Source organism: Blastomyces dermatitidis, assembly GCF_000003525.1.
Source record: "Blastomyces dermatitidis ER-3 genomic scaffold supercont1.1, whole genome shotgun sequence".
Classification (NCBI taxonomy): domain Eukaryota; kingdom Fungi; phylum Ascomycota; class Eurotiomycetes; order Onygenales; family Ajellomycetaceae; genus Blastomyces; species Blastomyces dermatitidis.
The window spans coordinates 7,861,167-7,881,274 of record NW_025544774.1 but is presented as its reverse complement, the minus strand read 5'-3'; the positions used below and the strand labels follow the sequence as shown (position 1 = coordinate 7,881,274).

General features: G+C 47.5%; 7 protein-coding genes across 9 annotated transcripts; 4 read left to right on the top strand and 3 right to left on the bottom strand.

Moving 5' to 3' along the window:
• The first annotated feature begins 78 nt into the window (after window positions 1–78).
• On the top strand, window positions 79–3,591 carry BDCG_01088 (clathrin-coated vesicle protein). Its single transcript, XM_045416600.1, has 7 exons — window positions 79–281; window positions 378–507; window positions 573–697; window positions 750–1,030; window positions 1,084–2,060; window positions 2,141–2,515; window positions 2,625–3,591. The coding sequence occupies exons 1-7, from the start codon at window positions 259–261 to the stop codon at window positions 2,790–2,792; spliced, it is 2,079 nt and encodes a 692-aa protein (XP_045272292.1). The 5' UTR covers window positions 79–258; the 3' UTR covers window positions 2,793–3,591.
• BDCG_01087 lies at window positions 3,115–5,600 on the bottom strand. Of its 2 annotated transcripts, XM_045416599.1 has the most exons (5): window positions 5,054–5,600; window positions 4,594–4,694; window positions 3,555–4,401; window positions 3,410–3,455; window positions 3,115–3,327 (listed from the first exon to the last, which is right to left on the bottom strand). In XM_045416599.1, exons 1-3 carry the CDS (start codon window positions 5,140–5,142, stop codon window positions 4,079–4,081), a joined length of 513 nt encoding a protein of 170 aa, XP_045279432.1. In that variant the 5' UTR covers window positions 5,143–5,600; the 3' UTR covers window positions 3,115–3,327; window positions 3,410–3,455; window positions 3,555–4,078. The 2 variants fall into 2 exon arrangements, with proteins under 2 accessions (XP_045279432.1, XP_045272291.1); XM_045416598.1 differs by having other exon boundaries at window positions 3,134–4,401.
• Window positions 5,601–5,629: 29 nt separating this feature from the next.
• Window positions 5,630–6,698, bottom strand: BDCG_16273. 2 transcript variants are annotated; one of them, XM_045425522.1, is made up of 5 exons: window positions 6,500–6,698; window positions 6,408–6,424; window positions 6,197–6,269; window positions 6,069–6,131; window positions 5,630–5,985 (listed from the first exon to the last, which is right to left on the bottom strand). In XM_045425522.1, the coding sequence occupies exons 1-5, from the start codon at window positions 6,585–6,587 to the stop codon at window positions 5,723–5,725; spliced, it is 504 nt and encodes a 167-aa protein (XP_045279430.1). In that variant the 5' UTR covers window positions 6,588–6,698; the 3' UTR covers window positions 5,630–5,722. The 2 variants fall into 2 exon arrangements, with proteins under 2 accessions (XP_045279430.1, XP_045279431.1); XM_045425523.1 differs by having other exon boundaries at window positions 5,630–6,131.
• A 294-nt stretch (window positions 6,699–6,992) lies between these two features.
• BDCG_01086 (crossover junction endonuclease MUS81) lies at window positions 6,993–9,127 on the top strand (the record flags this gene model as incomplete). Its single annotated transcript, XM_045416597.1, has 4 exons — window positions 6,993–7,087; window positions 7,160–7,329; window positions 7,393–7,796; window positions 7,850–9,127. 4 exons carry the CDS (start codon window positions 6,993–6,995, stop codon window positions 9,125–9,127), a joined length of 1,947 nt encoding a protein of 648 aa, XP_045272290.1.
• Window positions 9,128–9,807: 680 nt separating this feature from the next.
• BDCG_01085 (uncharacterized protein) lies at window positions 9,808–10,206 on the top strand (the record flags this gene model as incomplete). Its single annotated transcript, XM_045416596.1, has 1 exon — window positions 9,808–10,206. One exon carries the CDS (start codon window positions 9,808–9,810, stop codon window positions 10,204–10,206), a length of 399 nt encoding a protein of 132 aa, XP_045272289.1.
• A 295-nt stretch (window positions 10,207–10,501) lies between these two features.
• On the bottom strand, window positions 10,502–16,159 carry BDCG_01084 (Cu2+-exporting ATPase). Its single transcript, XM_045416595.1, has one exon. It carries the CDS (start codon window positions 15,075–15,077, stop codon window positions 11,322–11,324), a length of 3,756 nt encoding a protein of 1,251 aa, XP_045272288.1. The 5' UTR covers window positions 15,078–16,159; the 3' UTR covers window positions 10,502–11,321.
• On the top strand, window positions 15,775–19,743 carry BDCG_01083 (transcription factor TFIIIB complex subunit brf1). The gene is made up of 4 exons (XM_045416594.1): window positions 15,775–16,331; window positions 16,400–16,836; window positions 16,954–17,162; window positions 17,224–19,743. Exons 2-4 carry the CDS (start codon window positions 16,437–16,439, stop codon window positions 19,069–19,071), a joined length of 2,457 nt encoding a protein of 818 aa, XP_045272287.1. The 5' UTR covers window positions 15,775–16,331; window positions 16,400–16,436; the 3' UTR covers window positions 19,072–19,743.
• The last annotated feature ends 365 nt before the right edge of the window (window positions 19,744–20,108 follow it).

Genomic DNA, 20,108 nt, shown 5'->3' with positions numbered 1-20,108 from the left:
GGTCCTTGGTCAGTGGATTCAAATCTTCCTGATTGGGCATGGCGCAAACGGATGTTGTCTAGGTGGCTAGAAATGATCCGAACCATCAATTAGCTCATCGTTTAAGCCCATGCACTGCTGAACAACTCGTCCGGCGTGAATTAGCCGTGGCCTTCATCAACAAAAGACTTGTTTCAATTCGCTATTTGCCATTCCGTTAATGCTGTCATCCATTGCCACACGCTTTAATCCCCGTTCCTGAGCTTACGCATCAACATCATGGTCGCCCCAGCGGTCCCAGAGTAGGTCATTCCACTCCGCAGAGTATATACTGCATGCCAATGCGCCGTGCGCTGCGTCTTGTTCAAATTACTAAGAAAGCTATTATTAAAATGCAGGATCATCGAGGACGATAGCATCTATGCTTCAATTGACGCCCGCACAGAAGCTTTACAGAATCTAAGGGAATTGGGTCCTCCGGACCTTGTCCATTTAGTGAAGCAATCAAAGACGAGCCCGAATAATCAGGTATGTGCGCATGACCAATCCAAACAGGAACGCTGTATTCTAATATGCCCTCTTCCACTCTGTAGACTGGCGTCTATCACCATGTCACTGGCGTGGACGCCTCTTCGTCGGCCAGCTTAGCTGCTTACGTCAATACCCTTACATACTCCCCCGTCGATAAGAATCACAAGGTTGTCTCGGGAATATACTGGTGAGAAACTTTCGAGGGTTTCAAAGTAGAATTGTTATTGACGGCTTTGTAGTTGTTATAATGCCTTCTCCCACGTTGATATGCGAGTCGAAGTTAAGATTCCAGGCAGTCTCGAGAGCTACTGCATTGACGAGCGCGGAGATAAACGGGTTGTGACGGAAATGCTATGGCTCGAAACTTTCCTATGCGGTGTCCTTCGAGCGTACTCGTACGCGGACAACGGCAATGGCGATAGCATAAAAAATATTGTTGGCGTTAGAAGGTTCAACCCTGTTACGAACACTGAAATGGAGCACAAGTTTCTAGATGCGGCTGAGAAGCTATTTTTCAACGGTTTGGATATACACCACGTCCATCATTTGCGCATGTGCTAATAATCGCCGCAGGGAGACAGCTAAGCTCAGACCCGGAAACACAAGTCCCTAACACAGTTACGAACCACCTAACGTCCGGCATTTTAAAATATATCCACACGACGGGACGATACGCTTCTGGTATAAATCTCTTTGAAAAGCTACGTACGCGCGATGTTGAGGTGTCGTCGCTCCTAGCGCGCGTCCTTATTTCTGCAGATGAAGAGGTGCAAGCTGTACGGTTATTACATGACGCACTCCAAGACTTGCCAATGGATTACTCTCTCCTGGATTGTCAAGCAGCCTTTTGCCAGAGTAAGGGTGAAAGCGAGATGGCACTTGAATGTGCTAAGCGTAGCGTTACTGCCGCTCCCAGCGAATTTAGCTCCTGGGCTCGGTTAGCAGAAGTATACATAAACATGGAACAGTGGGACTTGGCGCTTCTAACTCTGAACTCGTGTCCGATGTTCACCTATCAGGACAAGGACTCACCGCGGATGCCACCACCTTCTCGAATTCTTTTACCCATCCTCCCTGAGAGCATGCTGGATGAAATTGATGAAGGTCAGCCAAAGCAAGGAGAGCCTCATGACGCCGTCCATCCCACACTTAGGAAGCTACATGCTGCAGGGTACCAAGGCACTTTCTTGAGAGCTTACACTCTGCTCGCGAAAATCGCGGCGGCGATTGGTTGGGATCAGCTCCTGAAGATCCGAAGCGAGGTTTTCGTCATGGAGGAGGAGTATAGAGCGGAGCGCCAAGTCAATGCCATGCGTTCTTCTGCTGCTGTCCAGAACGCCAGCACTGTGGCTTTACACGAGGCGACTAGTGGAGCTGGACAAGTGAATGGAAATGGAGTAGACGGTCAAGATTCAGAGAATGCCGAAGGAAGCGATGAGGAGAACGAATCGTCAGAGGAAGATAACACTCGAAAAGCCAAGAAATCCGTGACTATTGAACGCCCAGAACAATCAGTTGCTTCGGAAGTTGTCAAATCTGGTGGAGAAGACGTGAGTGATCGAGTTTATCTTTACCTCAGTAAACACACAAGTCCAAATTTATACTAACAGTCTTCCCGCCGCCTGTACAGCCTGATGCGACCTCTAATTCATACACGCAGTTCATGAACAAGCGATTATGCGAGCGCTGGCTCGACAATTTATTCATGGTCCTCTATGAGGACCTTCGCGTGTACACTATCTGGCGAACAGAAATGGCACAATCTCGCGAACAATCAGTTGATTATAAGAAATCAGCCACAGAATGGGAGATCCTCGGCGAGCTTGCTGAGCGTCTTCATCATTTCAACGAAGCAGTGGAAGCCTACCAACACTGTCTATCCATCAGATTCTCTCCGAAGGCGATGAAGGGTATTCTGAAGATGTATGAGCGCCAGGGCGACACGCGCGGGATGCTCGGTGCTCTGATCAGACTCATTGCTTGGCAATATCGGTGGTATTCAGAGGTCAGTAAATATGACATCCTGAGGCAAAAGAAGAAGGGAACAGGATCCCTCTCTATTCCATTTAACACTCCTAGAAACTAACTGGTCTCGCCCAAATCCAACCATACAGTTTTCCCCTGAACTCCTCTTCACCATCCGCAAACTGATCGAAGAAGAAGGCGCCGTCAAAGTGCGCAGCATTGTACAAGCCACAAACCTTCCGCAACCTGTCTTGGATCTGACACACCACTACTGCCAACTGTGCGCTACATTCAGAAGCAGTGGTAGTGATGGTTAATAACTCTCACTGGTTTCCTTTATCCCTTCTCTTTTACTTTGCTTTTAGTCACCTCCTGGCCACATTCCTCCGTTGCTTACATCTTACCGCATCTAATGTACCTTGAACCCGTTTGTTCATCTCTACATCCTATCTTGCGACCCCAGGTTCGCTAGTCAATACCATTGGCCAGAAACGTGGAGTTGAGTTTGGATGGACAAGATACTCCCTATATACTACACGGCAATCGGTTGATTGCTTCGGTTTTGTCTTGCTCCCCTTTTTTACCTTTAATGTGGTGTAGTAATTGAACACAACAGAAAACCTTTATTATCTATTTAATATATGTATATGTATATTAATCATTCCTTCCTTCTTTCCCATCATTGATATCATCAATCCATCTGGATTACGAGGCTTTTGCAGGCATGTGTCGCTAGTGCAGTGCAGTCCGCACTTTTGCTGACAGGACTTTCCCCGTAAGAGCATTCCTATTTATGAGCTCCTTCATATCTCCCCGACGTAGAAAATAATAGTTCCAAATGCAAAAAAGTCCCTAAGGATGTCAGGAAATCATTCAACTAAGGTCAAGATTGCGGTGGTGGGACACCAAGCCGAACTGAAAGATTCTTGCATACCATCCAATAAGGGAGGCAGCTCCTCCACACTAGTTAATAATGATCACTGCCTTGCGCGAATTAAGGGGAATAATAGATAATCAGCCCCTCTAATTAAACCTCACTCGATAATATTTCAGACAAAAATGCACACGCCTACACATACACAAACATTTCATTTTCATATTTTTTGTTGGCGCCGGACGAAGTACTTCGTGAAAAATCTCACGCTCGCCGGATGCCGTCTTCAATGATTGGATAATAGGCGAAGAAAAAAATAAGTTGGAGAAAAATGGACTCCATAACTTTTCTCCTCTCTCGAAGAGAAAAACGATATTTTCCTTCCAGAGAGAGGAAAAAAAAGAAAGATTATATGAACAGCATTCATTTAACAAACTAACTAAGAAACTACTTCAGTGAAAATAATCGGACCTAAAAAGAGGATAAATCGCGGAAAATTCGATTATTTCCTTCCTTACTCAGCCCAAATGAAATGATTCCCCGCCCCCGCATAAAAAGAGAGCGCGAAAACCTGGTCCCACATATCCCCTTACAACCCCCCCAATTAAATAGAAAAACAAGAAGTAGAAAAAAAACCAAACAACGACAAAAAAAAAAAAAAAATTATTAACCGCGAACCCTCATTTTTTCCGCAACCCTCCGGCTGTGGCGCTGCACGATTACCAGCTCTTATTCGCCATTACCCACTTCCACGGCAGCAGGAGCAACCGCGGCACCATTGGTAGTAGCAACTTTTTCAACGGGCGCGGGCACCTCGGACACAGCCAGTCCAGCTTTCTTAACAGGCGCTGGTGCATCGTCCTCTCTCTGTTCTGCTTCTTCTTCCTCTTCCTCCTCCTGCTCTTCATCTTCATCACCTTCGGCCTCCAGGCCTTTCTCGGCTCCTTCTGGCTCCGGTTCTTCAACTTCTTCCTCCTCTTCCTCTTCCTCCCCTTCTGCGCCCTGAGCTTCAGTGTACGGGGCTGGCGCTACTTTGCGTTTCTTATGTGCGGCTGTTTTTGGGTTAGCAAGTTTGCTAAGTCATAAAATTTAGGGGCATGGGGAGGGATTTCGCTGGGAGGGCGATATGAGGGAAAAACGGACGTTCTCCCCATCAGGGCGCGACAAATTGATGGTTATCCATCGATAGGAAAAGCACAAGAAAGAACAGGAAAAATAGGATTTCGTGAGATGGGATCGCTTACGTTCTTCTTTCTCAGGCTCCCCTTCCTCAGAAGCTTCAGATTCTTCCCCGGAGCCTGACTCATCTTCTCCCTCTTCTTCGCCGAAATCGGATTCTTCATATCTAATCATAGCATATGGTTAATATTTCATTGACGGCAATACGGTTAGCGAAGAAAGGTATGTGCAGCTGAAGATATGCGCTAGTGTGCGCATAGCTTCTTCATCTGAAAAACATCGCGCTGGGTGGTATGGGTATGGGGAACCAAAGTCGACGACAGCCACATCTGCGACCATAACAGCTCAATTTCCTCAGGCGCAAGCCAGCGCGAACGCAGCAGCAATATAAATGGATTCCATGATAGCCGCACAATTCCAAACCACCATGCATGCAATTGGGAATTTGACAATGGGCCAAAATAGATGATGTCAAGAGAAGGGGCTATAAGGTATGATAGAGCAGAAGGAGAGGTCTCAACGTACTCTTCTTCCTCTTCACTTTCATCGCTGGGTAAGGCTACGAGTTCTTCGTCATCCTCTGCGGCTCCGCGGCCCCGTTTGCGAGTAGACATTGTGCCTCTTGTGGTTGTTTACGAGGTAGGAGTTTTATGGGACAGGCAAGGGGGATGGAGAGATGTGGCTAGGTTTGGAAGTAGAGGGAGTCGAAAGCTTTTCCTTGCAGGAGTGGGTATGTAGTGAGAGAAGGTAGGAGATTGGGGGGGAAAAGTGCGTGAGAGGAGGAGGTTATAAGGGGAATGGACCAGAACTGGGCGAAAGGGTGGGTAGAGCTGCTGACTGATGGCAGCAACAATTATAGAAAAAGCGGCCCTGGGCCGTCACGCCGTGACCGCATCTTGTCTTTACCGGTATGGTCCCTGTTTTGCTCCTTGATTCATTACAAGGGAGGGGGACGACCGGAATACAATCAAGTACCTCCTGGACTTAACTTTAAAGGAGGTTGGTTTTGTACCCCTGATGTAGTCAGGCTCTGTAAGGGTAGCCGTTTATGCCAAATAAGCTGTAATAGAAAGCTCGGCTGTGTAATTACGGCGTAAGGTATGTGTGAGTACGGGACGTAAATTTCAGTATAGTATGCGGAGAATGTATGGAAGACCTTCCACGGTGTGGCAATGCCTGGGAACAGTTACAGAGTCAGAGGGGAAAAACAGAAACCCAGAAACCCCGCAAGCTCCAGCCCCACGTAATAACTGACAGACAAATAAACGGGTTAAACCTCCTAGATCCGTTTAAGGACGGGATCATTCTCTCATTACTCCCTCTTTTTTCTTTACTTTTTATCCTTTTTATTTTCTTTGTTCTGGCCCTGCATTTCTCCTTTTTCGTATTTGCTTTTTCTAGTCTCCCTGCTCCCCAGTATTGACTTGCTTGGAAACCACGTCGTTCCCCCATTAAGACTAGCGGAGGATGTTTAGCCAAGTGTACGCTACGTATTTCGTGCAGCGAGCCACACGGGTCAGTGCGCGAATGCAATACCCACTCAGATCAGCAAAGGCTCCAAGGCTCAAGGCTTCCACCGTAGCGTTCATCCTGGTTATTTGATCTAGATCGAGATTTTAGGAAAAGGGGTAGCAAAAAAATGGCACTTCCGTAGAAGATAATACTAACTAAGCCAAATCACGCAGGTACACCGAATACCGGGAACCTGATCAACACCGACACCCACAAGGAGGGAGGAAGGCTATAGTCAATCAGTTGTGTCAGTAGTTGTGACCGTGACCAAGGGAACCCAGGCCTTCATTGAGAGGAACCAAACATCTGTGTTGGTTAACTCTTAGTAAAGGTGCCAGAAATCCCCTCACACAAAGCTTGAACCCACCGCATGTGGTTGCAATGCTTAGGAACATCGTTAATGTTCACAAATCCAGTTAGCGAAATATGATCTTGCACCGAACAGAAGACTCGATTTACATGAGTTATCAGCTAATATATGCTCGAGTTTTTGCCCCGCGGCGAAGGGGATGTAACAGAAATTGCCAGCTTCGTGGCCAATATGCATGTTACAGGCTTTTGAGGTTGGATTGAGAATCTTTCATTCGTCATTATTCTATGTGACTACTGAAATTATCCGCCAAGACGTTTGAACACAGAATAGTCGTTTCAAGTATAGAGTAGTTAATAAATATTAATCCCAAGGTGTTAGTATGCCGCTTTTTGGCCTGATTTTTATATCAACCTCGCGATCCACGTGACCAGGTGTACGTCTCGTGACTACCTTGTCACGACCTCGCTTTCTGCTATGTTTATGCTTGCTGTTGATTGGAAGCGCGCGAAAGTGTTCAAGAAGGATCACACAATGATGCTTTTTAAGAGGGTAACCGTATAGCCACGAGGGCTACGCCTTTATGAGAGCTATATACCGCGTTTTGGTGAGATAATTTTGCCGAAGGGTAACTATGTCAACATGGCTGACAATCCTTGCGCGAACCCACTACTCCTCTTATGGATCAAGGAATGGCTCGATGAGGCGCGGGAGCGGAATTCGAAGGGCGTTAACGTGTAGGTATTCTCTGGATCCTCCATGGCCCCTGTCTTCTTGGGAACCCATATGTTCTAATCCCATGTTGTCAGATACAAGAAGGCATATGATTCAATGAAGGTTTGCCCTATCCCGTTCAACCATCCTTCAGAAGCCCAGCAGCTACACGGATTTGGTCCGAAGTTATGTGATCGTCTAACGGCAAAATTGCAAACTTATTGCGAACAAAATGGGCTTCCTATGCCGGAATTACCCCATCAAAGTATACACACATTCATCCCCTCCCAGGTCTATCTGAATCTCCTCCTAATGCCTTGTATTTTAGCCCGAAAAAGAAACATAAAAGATGACAATGGTGAGACGCAGCCAGCAAAAAGGCCAAAGAAAGTGAAACCTTATGTACCGGCCCTACGTTCCGGCCCATATGGTTTGCTCCTGGGCCTTGCCAATGTAGATGAGAATTCATCTATTGGATTCACCAAACAGCAGCTAATTGAGCTTGCCCAACCCTATTGCGATTCTTCATATACGGTTCCTCCGGACCCATCCAAATTTTATACGGCGTGGAATTCCATGAAAACTCTAGTACAGAAAGATCTGGTCTATGAGCATGGTCGACCATCGTCACGAAGATATCTGCTCACCGATGAAGGATGGGAAATTGCGCGGAGGATTAAGAAAACTCTGACAAACGAGGATTCTACTGAATTACAAAACGGATATGACCAAGTATGTGAGGTGCATTTGTAACTGGAATTTGTCATCATCTGATCACTTTATAGTCACCACAGCCTTATCGAGTTGGGCAAAGACACGAGGTCGGATCACAGCGGGTCGCGGATATTTCACCATTGGAGTCAGGTCCTCCCGTTCGCGGCCAGAGCCCCAAACGGAGAATAATTGATCTAGATGATTCGGATTCCCCAGAGAGTTCGAACTCAGAAATTCCACGAGTGCCAGTAAACATCTCCACAGATATTGGGAGACAATCGTCATTGAATAGAGGTGTGGCAGACCAAAACGTGGGCTTATCAATATCTGCGCCTGCGCTCACATTAATCACGCTCCCACCGGACAGTTTCACTGTCGAACTTGTCCTCGACGTTAGAGAAATTCGCGCTGTGAAAGATAGAGATTACATTGCTAATGAACTAACTAAGAAGGGAATATCACCTATCGTACGCTCTCTTGAAGTCGGAGACGTGCTCTGGGTCGCGAAATGCAAAGACCCAAACTTCCTCGCTCGCCACGGTGAAGAAGGGGACGAAGTCATGCTTGACTGGATTGTGGAGCGAAAACGCCTCGACGATCTGATCGGCAGCATCAAAGACGGACGTTTCCATGAACAGAAATTCCGACTACGACGTTCAGGGGTGCAGAACGTCATTTATTTAATCGAAGACTTTGCCGACGCGGGTACTGCGGGAACGAAGTATTATGAACATGTCACATCAGCCATTGCATCCACGCAAGTTGTGAATGGGTACTTCGTCAAACAGACGCGCAATCTAGATGATACGATCAGGTACCTAGCTCGAATGACGAAACTGCTGAGGGGAATGTACACCAGTGCCAGTGGGAATACCGGTACTACGAAACCAAGCCCCCTTTCAATCATCCAAACCAAACACCTCACCTCCTCACAATCCTATCTAGACCTCGTCAAACGCCTTCGCTCTCAACAATCCCAAACTCAAGCACAAGACACTGCCAAGAGACCAACATTTACAGTCACATTCTCCGCCTTCTCTTCACTTGCCTCCAAGTCTGAAATGCTCACGCTCCGCGACATTTTCTTGAAAATGCTTATGTGCACGCGTGGCGTCACGGCTGATAAGGCGCTGGAAATCCAGCGACACTGGCGAACACCGCGGGAGTTTGTCGAAGCGTTTGAGGAGGCTCATCGAGGACGAGGTGGGGATGTGGCTGCGATGGAAAATATGGTCTTTGAGAAATTGGGAGGGTTGGTGGGAAGGAAGAAGATCGGGAAGCTAGTTAGTAAGAAGATTGCGGAGGTTTGGGGGGTTAATGGTCATAGTAACGGTAGCTGGTATGGATAGGTTGGTTTGAATTGGCTTACATTGGCAAGAATTAAGATTTTCCAGTTGGCCACTTGGTTGTTTATTATCCTCATCTTGAGTCGATGCTGTTTGATGTTCGTGTTTTGGTGTTATTGTGGATATGAATGACCCTTAAGGGCTGAGTTTATTTCGCGTCTTACTTCTCTCTTACCCCTTTTCCTTTGGCCACTCGACTTCCCCATTATCTGTACTCTTTGTTTTGCTTTCTCTTCTCTTACCATCACAGTCCCACTGTCTGATGATGCTCCGCGGCTCTCCTTGCCATTTTACTGAGGGACATGGCGTGTCTCTAGGATCTCAACTGTTCATTTGAAGAGTTGGATACCGTTCATGAAGCGACCGCACTATTACTCTCTAATCACAATCTTATATATACAGATTTGAGCGTCAAATGCGAGAGAGAACGCATGAAAGAACTCCTTAAGAAGAACCTAAACAGATTTCCTCACACTGTTCAAAAGCTTCAAAAAGGACCAAAAGAAGCCATCACCGTATTATTCAGACAGGCCCCAATTCTTCAGTCTCGACTCCAGGGGATAAGATGATTCTATTCGTTCAATGGAAAAGGAGACACCTCCAAGACACAAGGGTAAAAGCCCCCGGGAGCCTATTCATCTGACTCAACCGAAACTTACATCTGGGGGGACCGTACATCCCAGATGCAATCTCGGCCAGCTTCACCTGCGAGTTATACCAAGTTTGCGCCTTTCGATGACAAGCCACCGCCTCCAGGGGGTTCACCACGGTCTAACAAGCGATCCTACCCATCTGGCCACAGTTCGGGTATCACGAGCCCAGAAAATGCCACCGCGCACCATAACCCGAAGAAAATTCGGACAATGGAATCACCAACCAGGTCAAGAGCCATGGAAGCAACAGATGCTGATATCGGCATCGAGGGATTCAACATCGTGATGAACGTTGAGGGCCACAATCCGTTGACCGAATCATCCTTCTGTATTCTCTCCGACACATGCAGCGAGAAGGCCCCAGGAAAGAGCGCCACCACCAGCCGCTCAATAGCTCTCTTAGGGACATCTTGGCTGGGATATAAATAAATATCGTCTTTTCATTTCTTCCGATGCTGCCAATCCGCTAAATTATGTACGTACATGTACATCCGTGTCCATAATGTACAGTAACTCCGCAGTGTTATCCGCGCCATCATACACAGCACCAGCATCAGGACCGAATTCTTTGATTGAAGTGTCGTTGTCTAGTGCTATGAAAGCCTCGTGGTCCCTGTGGCTTTTGCTATTGTATATATATATATGCAGTCATGTTAGCATCCAAAAACTCAAAGTGAACTTCCCCATTTCCCTTCCCTCCTTTTTTTTTATTATATATATATATATATGTATGTATGTATGTATGTATGTATGTATGTATATGCATATGTATTAGGGGGAGGGGTTTGTCTCCTTTTGCTAATTCAACCTCAGGAGCTCCAAAGTCCAATTTCAAACTTATCAGTCAGTACCCTGCAACTTGAACGCTACCCCTGATAAATAATTGGCTGGCAGGAAAGAAAACTGGCCCCTCGCAGCAACCTATGAGACTAGATAAAATAAACCAACCGGCTCAGCCAGCTGCGGTAGGGAAAGCACCGATGAAGATAAATTAATAAACCACCTCAAATTGGTCCTTGAGGAAAGTAGCTCGGACAATGGGAATGGCATAGAAACCGCATGTACGGAATTTGTATCGGAGATTTGTGTAAATACCGTTACGGTATGAGAACGTGTTCACAACAGTAGTATGTACTGTACATTAAATGCGCCAGATAGGTGTAAAGGGTTCGCAAGTATTTTCATTAGAACTCTACCTGATAAAGAGATGTAGATTCAGAAAATATTATTATTGCGGTAGAGAATGAAATAAGATAGATACAAATGGGTATGAAGAGATCTCATCATGTCCTCTAACGAATACTTAAAAAAATCATTAGAATATGTAAGAAAAGAATGCCAGTGATAGGGTGGGCCGCATGAAGCGGATGTAGACAAAGCAAGACAATACCTAGAAATGAAATATATAAGCAAATTCGTAAAAAGAAAAAAAGAAAAATTAGCGGAGAAGAACCCATCTCATTCCCCCAATAAAAGAAAATAAGGGCTCTCTTTTCTCTTGAAGGCCATCATCTAGAACCTGACTAGTACTCGCACGGGCGTCCTCAAGCCTTCTTCCAAAATTGCACCTTCCGCACAACCCACTCCATAGCCTTCCTCCACTCAAACCTCAGTGCCAAACTACTCACCACCACCGATATACTACTGAGTGCCATCGCCAAGCTCGCCCAGACAGGATCAAGTCTCCAATGCTCATTAATCTTCGTGCCATCCTCCATTATTTTCGTACCCGTGACAATGGGGAAAAGCACGCCTGCCGCAACCGGTACAAGAATCATGTTATAGATCGCCGCCCAGCCAAAGTTCCATTTGACGCGGTTGAACACGCGCCTGCTGAGTGTGCACAGCTCGAGGATGGTGGTGAGGTCTGAGTTGAGGAGGATGAAGCCAGCAGAATTAACGGCGACATCGGAGCCCGAGGCCATGGCGATGCTGACATTTGCGGCGGTGAGGGCGGGAGAGTCGTTAGTGCCATCTCCGACAAAAGCAACGATGCGTTTCTTGTCGGACTTGGTTTTGGTGTCGGTGTTGTGGAGTTTGTTTTCTTGTATCTGGCGGATGTACTCTGCTTTTTGAGGAGGGAGGACGTTGGCCATGACGTTTGAGGCTGGAATACCAATCGCGGCCGCAACGGCGTGTGCTGTGGTTTGGTTGTCTCCGCTACACATGAAAACGTCTATTTTCTTGGCCTTAAGGCTGGAGATCACATTTACAGCTTCGGCTCGGATTGGATCGGAAGTTGCGAAAACAATAGCAGGGACGAATTGGGAGGCACCATCTGATATTTTGCGGATAGAGAGGATTGCAGTAGACTTCGCCGCAGATTGATACTTTGTGAGCGTGTTGGCTAAGAAATAACGATCAGTTGCATTTTCGCCGGCGAGAGAGTCCAATAATCGTTGGCTTCCGATGGCTGCCTCATATTCAACTTCCGCATCGTTGAAAATTAACGAGAACGTTCCTTTCATTCCTTGTCCAGGTATTTCAGTGAGGGCTGACGAAATGACAGAGACTGAGGATTTCTCTGCACAGAATTCAGCAATAGCGTTCGCGATCGGATGTGTACTGCTCTGTTCCAAAACCTTCGCCAATTCCCAGGCTACCTGCTGCTGTTCCTCGTCCTTGACAAGGATTTCATGATCTGACACTCGTAGAGTTCCTCCTTCAGTCAATGTACCCGTTTTGTCAAACACAATCGCCTCAAGCTTACTAGCCTCCTGAAAAGCCTCGCCACCACCTCTAACAAGGATTCCTCGTCTTGCGGCGAGGCCGCCCCCAACAAACAGAGCCGTAGGAGCGGCCAAAGCCAAACCGCAAGGACAAGCAACCACAAAAACGGCGATGGCGAACTTTAACGACCAAAAGGCCCATCCGCCCTGAGCTCCATCGAGGTAGCCAGCAGGAAGACGGCCGGAGTACCCTAAGCTGAGCCAGATTATGAAAGTGAGGATGGCGAGGAGCGTGATTACCGGTACGAAATAGCTAGTCATAATATCCGCAACCCCTTCAACAGGGGCACGCTTGGTCAAGCCTTCTCTAACAACAGCGACGATTTGATCAAGCATGGACGTGCTACCGATGTCGGATACTCGGATGTATACTGGCTGTCCAACGTTCACTGACCCAGAGTATACCTTATCTCCAGCAATTTTTGCAACGGGCTTCGACTCCCCTGTCAGTGAGCTCTCGTCAAACCGATAAGACTCGGAGCTAGTCACAATTCCGTCAGCTGGAGGGGAGGCGCCGTGTGGGATGTTGACGATATCGCCCACCTCCAGGAGATCAACGCTGATACGTTGGAGTGTGCTGCCAGGAGAGGCGTCAGGGCTCGTCGAGGGGGAATCAACCACTAGAAGAGCCTCTGAGGGACGAAGTTTACCTAGGGACGCAACAGCATCACCTGCTTTCGCTTTGCTGTAAGCTTCCAAAAACCGACCAGCAAGGATGAACAGAGTAAGGAAAACGACGGTGTCAAAATAAGGCGACATGTGGGCTTGGTGTCCGTCTGCTCTAGCTGCGACACCGAGCAGAGCAATTGAGGCAAAATAAGCCACAGAAGTACCCGCAGAAATGAGTAAGTTCATGCTCCCAAAGCGGTAAAATCTTCGTAAAATGGGCACTTTGCTCCCAGGTCTCCATAAAGCTCGGATCTCTTTGAAAGCACGGACATGGAAAACATCCGCGCCGTAGCACATGACAGGCGTGGTGATGATAAACAAGGCCCATTCCAGACGGGTTACCTGCCCTGCCCATATCGGTTCGTAGAAGTATATTCTCATGCTGTCGGTTGAAGGTACCAGTGACATCCAGACAATACCTATCAGGAAAGTTGGAATCGCGGCGATGAATACAAACAGCAAACGTAGAAGAAGGCGGCGTCTTTCGCGGTGCTGCATCTCACGCGAACGGTCTTCAATGGTTGGGGGATGGTATACGCTAGCTTTAAAAGCGTCATTGGCGGATTCGATAACGGCAATTATATTTCGGACGGTCATAGAAGGGGGGTTCGGTTTGTAAGTCACTGAAACAACAGGATGCTTGAGCGTAGGGCTTTTGACGACTGAGACCGATTCGTCCATTGCTTCCAACACAGTAAGGACCTTTTCAGGGCAGTGATGGCAAAACATGCCATCAACTTGAATTTCAACCGTCCGATGCAGGGGGCCGTCACCGTCAGTTTTGCCATCTTTGAGCTGAGCACACTCAGTAACCACAAGTTCGTATCCAAGCCCCTGGACAGTTTGCTTGATTTCATCGAGTGTGTCAATCCCCTCGAACTCAAACTTTCCATTGGATCCCAGAAGGTCGACAACAACATTAGTAACAGATGGGATTTCCTGGACTCCGCGCGTAATAGTTCCCACGCATGAACCGCAGGTCATTCCCCCGATGCTGGCAGTGGCAGTATAGATGTTGCGGCGAGGCGATGGTGATTTTTTCTGTGAAATATCTTGAAGGTCGCCTTCGAAACCAAGTTCATCGATTACTGAAAGAACTTCATCGATATTCTCTTTCGGACCCAGGATCGTGAGGGACGCACTATGCGTCAATAATGCAACGTCGACAGATTTCACGAAGCTAAGTTGCTCAATGGCGCTCGTCAGCGTTGTAGTGCACGAAGAGCATGACATTCCAGATATGCTAATGGATGCGTTGTATTCCTCGTCAGCCAGGGTGAAACCCTTCTCGAGATCGGGGACATCACTCCGTTCAGTCCATGATTCGGGCGCCACCTTCTCTCGCTGTTTGCCAAGGTCACCATTTATCGGGCCTTTCTCCCCAACAGCATTATGATGTGGGAAGATCGATAAGCCTTTCTTTTCATCTCCTTGGGTTTTCCCCTGCTCTTCAGCTCGACAGGCGTCGCAGTTGTCAATATGCACCCTGTTCCTGGCCTGTTTGCTTTTGCCACCCTGAGCAGGTGTGCGGAAAAGATGACGTTCTATGAATGGACTTGGCGACTCGGAAACGTCAATGTTGCTTATTTCGGCTCCTGAATCATCGCGAGAACTTGCATGACAGACCTCGAACGCAGCCTCAATCAGAGCTCTCACGAGATCAGTGGCTGATACGCCTGGCCCGTGGCGGACTTGGACCTTATGGGCGAGGATTGTCACATCGACGCTGATGACATCGGGAATATGGAACAGGACCTCCCTCGCGTATGCCACGCATGATGTACAGTGGATATTATTGACGAGGAGGACGGTTGTTATTTCTTTGGATTCCGCAGGCACCACAGGCACAGACGTACGGTTAGCCGCGACAGGCGGCCGTTGGATCGGCCCTTTGTCTGCCATTTTTATGGATCCCAAGACAAATGACACGTCACGGAATGTAGGCAATGACAAGATGCGTATGGTGTGATATGTGTGATATGTGTAGAATAACCGCAATGGCTCAGGATAGGTGGGAAGGTGTGGGTATATATTTGATTTGGATGTGAGCCGTTCGCCACTTGATTTCTGCAGAGAAGTGAAACCGGCGGGTCTCTCGAAACGGAATTTGTTGGTTAAGAGGATCAAAAAGAGACGAAAGTAGAACCCCTTAATTTGATGTGCAGGAGTAACAAGTATGATTATTTGATATTTTATCAACTGTTAAGCTCCTCCAAGGTAGTAGACGTTGTAGAGCAGAAATCACAGCAAAGTGAAAAATTGATCACTTTCGAAAACAACAGACACTGGCCATCCATATCTTATATATACGGTATATTAGAGAACCCCTAAGAAGGCCAGCTGGCTACTGCGTATGTCGGTTGTGCGAGATTATCGCGACAAAGGACCGTCATCATTATTATTATTATTATTGTTTCGGTGTATGTTAGTCAACCGCGCACAAATCGCGCAACCAACCACGATGGGGCTCCATAAAACGGCCAAGGTTCGAGATCATCCTGAGAAGCTCGGCTTCCGTCATTTGGAAGGAATTTGAGTGCAAAAGCAACGAGCCTGATTTGTCAAAGATGGAGGGATTAATGCAGGTTCTCGTAGGGACAAAAAAACCTGGGGTAAGCAGAATGAATGTAAATTTTTGGTAGATCTGGTGGCAAAATGACTTCATCAATATTTTCAACCTACCAAAGCGCAGTGAACAATATTCAACCAAAACCCCAAAGACCAAAGAAGGAAAAATATCCCGCGGGCCATGAGCCAGAGGCAAAACAATTTAAAACAATTCTCATGTCGTTTAGCATAATACCATTGTGGGTGTGGTGAATACCTGGCAAGGGGTTCTCAGTACCTAATAAAAAACACCAAATAGCTCTTTGCCCGGATCGAACCCGGGGCGCCTCCGTTGTCACGTGTTAACGTATTAGTCACTCTGCCATTTTGAGTGTTAGCCGCTGCACCACGCTGTGTCTGCCAAGCCTCTGCTTGCCCTCCCCAGGACACAGTCACCGTCCTTGCGCATTCACGAAGCCCTTCCATCTCAACAGCATATCCTCCATCACTACATAACATATCTATATCTCTCCCGCGTTTTCCTAAGCGGTACTCTATTTAGATGACCTAGATATAGCGAGTCTATCTGTCTATTGCCCCTGCCAGCTAGTGAGTCAATCTTTGTCCTTACACACGCCTACATGCAAAAAATTTATACTAAGCTCCTCCCTATCTAGATCTATAACAAGCCAAACGCCCGCCGGGGTTTCCGCCATGGCCAGCATGCGGCCTCCCACCCGCCTCCCCCGGGTTCCAGGCGGTGGGATCCGCGGCCCCGTCCAACGCCTCGCCAGCCTCCGCAATCCCAATCCCACCCCAATACCGCGCCCGCAACCAAAACCTACCACCCACCTCAAGACCACCACCTGTCCAAACCCAGGCTGCCCTGCCCCAAATATTGTCGAGGACGATGGAATGAAAGTTTGTTCGGGCTGTGGTACTGTCGTCAGCGAAGCGAACATTGTCTCTGAAATCACGTTTGGTGAATCCGCATCCGGTGCGGCCATTGTGCAAGGGACCTTCGTTGGTGCGGGTCAGAGCCATGGACGCAGCTTCGGGCCCGGGTTTCAACGAGGTGGGGGCATGGAGAGTAGAGAGATCACAGAGCAAAATGGTGAGCTTTTGTCTTCTTCAACTATTTTTTTTTTGTGTTTTGTTTTTTTCCAAGGAAGTGGAGGGCACCACCCCTCAATTGCATTCTATGGCGCTGTTGCTGATTTGTAGCCATTAGGAAACCGTTATATTGCCCAGCTATCTCGAGCATTGAATGTCCCAGAAAGCGCTACCAAGGCTGCTGGTCAAGTTTTCAAACTTGCAGTGGGATTAAATTTTATCCAAGGTCGCCGCACAAAGACTGTTGCGGCCGTGTGTCTGTACATTGCCTGTCGCCGCCAGGATGGAAATACGGTCATGTTGATTGACTTTGCTGATGTGCTAATGGTATGTATATCTGTCATATTTCTGTTCCAGATTAATAGACTCTAACCGAATATTTTACTAGATTAATGTGTTTAAACTTGGTCGTGCGTACAAAGCACTACTTGACGAACTACGCCTGGGAGGAAACGTGTTTATCATGAACCCCATCGACCCCGAAAGCCTAATTTACCGGTTTGCGAAGCAGCTTGAATTCGGTTCCTCGATGATGCAGGTTGCAAGCGAGGCAGTCCGCATTGTGCAGCGGATGAACCGAGATTGGATGATTACTGGGCGGCGCCCTGCAGGCATCTGCGGCGCTGCTTTGATCCTTGCAGCCCGCATGAACAACTTCCGACGAACTGTCCGCGAGGTTGTATACGTTGTTAAAGTAACGGAGCTGACAATCCATCAGCGGTTGAACGAGTTTAAAGCGACAGAGAGCGGAGACCTCACCGTCGACCAATTCCGCTCCGTCCAACTGGAGAATTCCCATGACCCACCTTCCTTCACTCAAGGGAAGAGGTTGAAACAGGCAATGAAGGAGAAAAGGCCCACTACGGAAATCGTAAGCGACGATGATGAGGATGGAAACACCCCAGAACCAACATCTTCCCCTGTGAACACAAGACGGGTAGATGCAGATGGCTTCGCTATCCCAGATGTGCCCATCGATCCCGCCCTGCTAGTCGACAAAGACGACTCCCCAGATTCCACAACCAAGACGAAACGCGGCCGACCAAAGGGCACCAAAAATTTCCGCCCCCCACCCCCAACAGAATCCGAACTAGCCTCCGAATCCGCCCTCGAATCCGAAATGCAAGAACTCCTCACAACAGGCTCGAACCTACTCGCCTCCACCAACACCACCTCTCAACCCACACCATCGACCAAACCCGCACCCCAACCCCCCAAACCCGTACCTTCCACACCTGACATTGACGCCAGCGAATTCGACTCCGACCCAGAAGTAAAGTACTGCCTGCTCTCCCCCGCCGAAGTCGAAATCAAAGAACGTATCTGGGTCCATGAGAACAAAGACTACCTACGCACGCAGCAGGCGAAAGCGCTCAAGCGGGCGTTGGCGGAGGAGGAGGATTTGATTAATGGTCGGGTGCCGGGTATTACCCGTCGACCACGCAAGCGGAGGAAAGGGAGGATGGGTGATGTGGGGTATTTGGAGGGGAAGGGGGAAAATGGCGAGGATGTGGATGGAAGGGGAACGAGGGCGTCGACGCCCGCAGAAGCTACGAGGCGGATGCTTGAGAAGAGAGGGTTTAGCAAGAAGATTAATTATCGGCTGTTGGAGGAGATGTATGAGGATGACGATGAGAGGAAGGGTATCAAGAGGAGGGAGAGTGAGAATGGGGAGGGTGGGGTTGGAAGGGATAGGGATAGAGATAGGGATAGGGGGAGGAGTAGGAGTGGGAGTGTATCAAGGAGTGTGCGGAGTAGCAGTGTATTTTCCGAAAGGAGTCTCGCGACTAGTGGCGCAGGTGGTCTTGGTATTCGGGGTCCCGTGAGAGAACGGGTTGTTAAGGCGATTAGGACGGGGACAACAACGGCTGTTACCGCTCCATCTACATCTACAGTCCCTGCCACAACGCCAGCGCCACTGCCAACACCATCTACACAAACCACCACCACCGCTACTACCATCGCCGCCACCGAAAAAGAAAAAGAAGCAGAAAAAATCCCAACCCCAACCCCCACAAACCCCAACGAAGAAATCCTCGGCTACATCCCCGGCCCCGACGCGAGCGAGAATCTCGACGCAGCAGGCATGGATGAAGACGACATGGACATGGACATGGACGACGAGGATGAGGATGAGGATGAGGATGCTGACCTCGACGATCATGTCGACGAGGCGTTTGCGGGCAATTATTACGGTGGGGGCGGCGCTGATGATGATGACGACGATTATTATTAGGTTTTTTTTTTCGTTCTGTTTGTTATTGTCATTGTTGTTGATACCTGGGTCACCTCCCCCATGTATTCTAATAGAACCAGGGGGTGGTCGTGGTCTGGACATGAATCACTTTTGGTACATGTCCCTAGGTTAGCTACTCCGTAGTTATTGCATGTATGGATGCTTACTTAAACTCGGCCAGCTGGTTTGGCCCATCCATCCATCCATCCATTGGACGCGAACCTGGTATTTATGAACGAATTTGAATTGTGAAGAGAACAATTCTTCACTATTATATATTTTAATTTCCATTAATTTTTGCTCTCTTGAAACTGAATTTTACTTCTATTTCCTTCAGTCATCCTTTTTTTTTTTTTTTTTTTTTTTTTTTTTTTTTTTTTTTTTATTTACTGTCAGTTAAAGTTTCTTTTCTCTCTTTTTTATTTCTTATTTCTTATTTGTTTTTCATTTATTTTTCTATTTTTCCTTGATTTGGGTTTCCCTGTTCTCCGCTCATCATGAAAACCGATCAGAGCAAGAGAGAAAAAGTAGGGTAAAAAAGTACGAGGATTCCACTCTGCCCTGTTCCCGAGGAAGGGGAAAAAAAAGGCTAGTAAATAAAACAATAAACGAACAGAGCAAAATAACAGATAAACAAAATAGCACAAGAACGTGTTTGCAAAGGCTCCCGGGTGGAAGAAAAAAAAAGGGCAAGAGTGGAAACCGCCATGTCAGATACCAGATAATACGGTAAGATTCATATCAAATGAATAACAATAACGCATGTGAAGGAAGAAACGAGAATGAGAACGAGAAAACGGAAAATGGGAAGAAGAAATAAAATGATACATAAAGTAGAACATGATGAGTTGTTTTGAAAGTGGATAGCCGTGCAGAAAGACTTGGCAAGCAGAAGAAAAAAGGGGAAAAAAAGAAAAGTTATTGGAACAAACCATAATAAAGAAACACACAATATCAACCCTCTTCCCAACCCGGGTCCAGAGGGAAAAGAGAAGAAGAGCGCGAGCGGACGAAGGATTCGGAACATGAACTTCGAA

Coding starts and splice junctions, on each gene's coding strand:
- BDCG_01088 (XM_045416600.1), top strand. CDS start 259: ATGGTCGCCCCAGCGGTCCCAGA. Junction 282..377: donor GTCGCCCCAGCGGTCCCAGA/GTAGGTCATTCC, acceptor ATTAAAATGCAG/GATCATCGAGGACGATAGCA. Junction 698..749: donor GTTGTCTCGGGAATATACTG/GTGAGAAACTTT, acceptor ACGGCTTTGTAG/TTGTTATAATGCCTTCTCCC.
- BDCG_01087 (XM_045416599.1), bottom strand. CDS start 5,142: ATGTCTACTCGCAAACGGGGCCGCGGAGCCGCAGAGGATGACGAAGAA. Junction 4,695..5,053: donor GAAAGTGAAGAGGAAGAAGA/GTACGTTGAGAC, acceptor TGCTATGATTAG/ATATGAAGAATCCGATTTCG. Junction 4,402..4,593: donor GGAGCCTGAGAAAGAAGAAC/GTAAGCGATCCC, acceptor ACCCAAAAACAG/CCGCACATAAGAAACGCAAA.
- BDCG_16273 (XM_045425522.1), bottom strand. CDS start 6,587: ATGCATATTGGCCACGAAGCTGGCAATTTCTGTTACATCCCCTTCGCC. Junction 6,132..6,196: donor TACCTGCGTGATTTGGCTTA/GTTAGTATTATC, acceptor ATCTCGATCTAG/ATCAAATAACCAGGATGAAC. Junction 5,986..6,068: donor TGGAGCCTTTGCTGATCTGA/GTGGGTATTGCA, acceptor ATCCTCCGCTAG/TCTTAATGGGGGAACGACGT.
- BDCG_01084 (XM_045416595.1), bottom strand. CDS start 15,077: ATGGCAGACAAAGGGCCGATCCAACGGCCGCCTGTCGCGGCTAACCGT.
- BDCG_01083 (XM_045416594.1), top strand. CDS start 16,437: ATGGCCAGCATGCGGCCTCCCACCCGCCTCCCCCGGGTTCCAGGCGGT. Junction 16,837..16,953: donor AGAGATCACAGAGCAAAATG/GTGAGCTTTTGT, acceptor TGTAGCCATTAG/GAAACCGTTATATTGCCCAG. Junction 17,163..17,223: donor ACTTTGCTGATGTGCTAATG/GTATGTATATCT, acceptor ATATTTTACTAG/ATTAATGTGTTTAAACTTGG.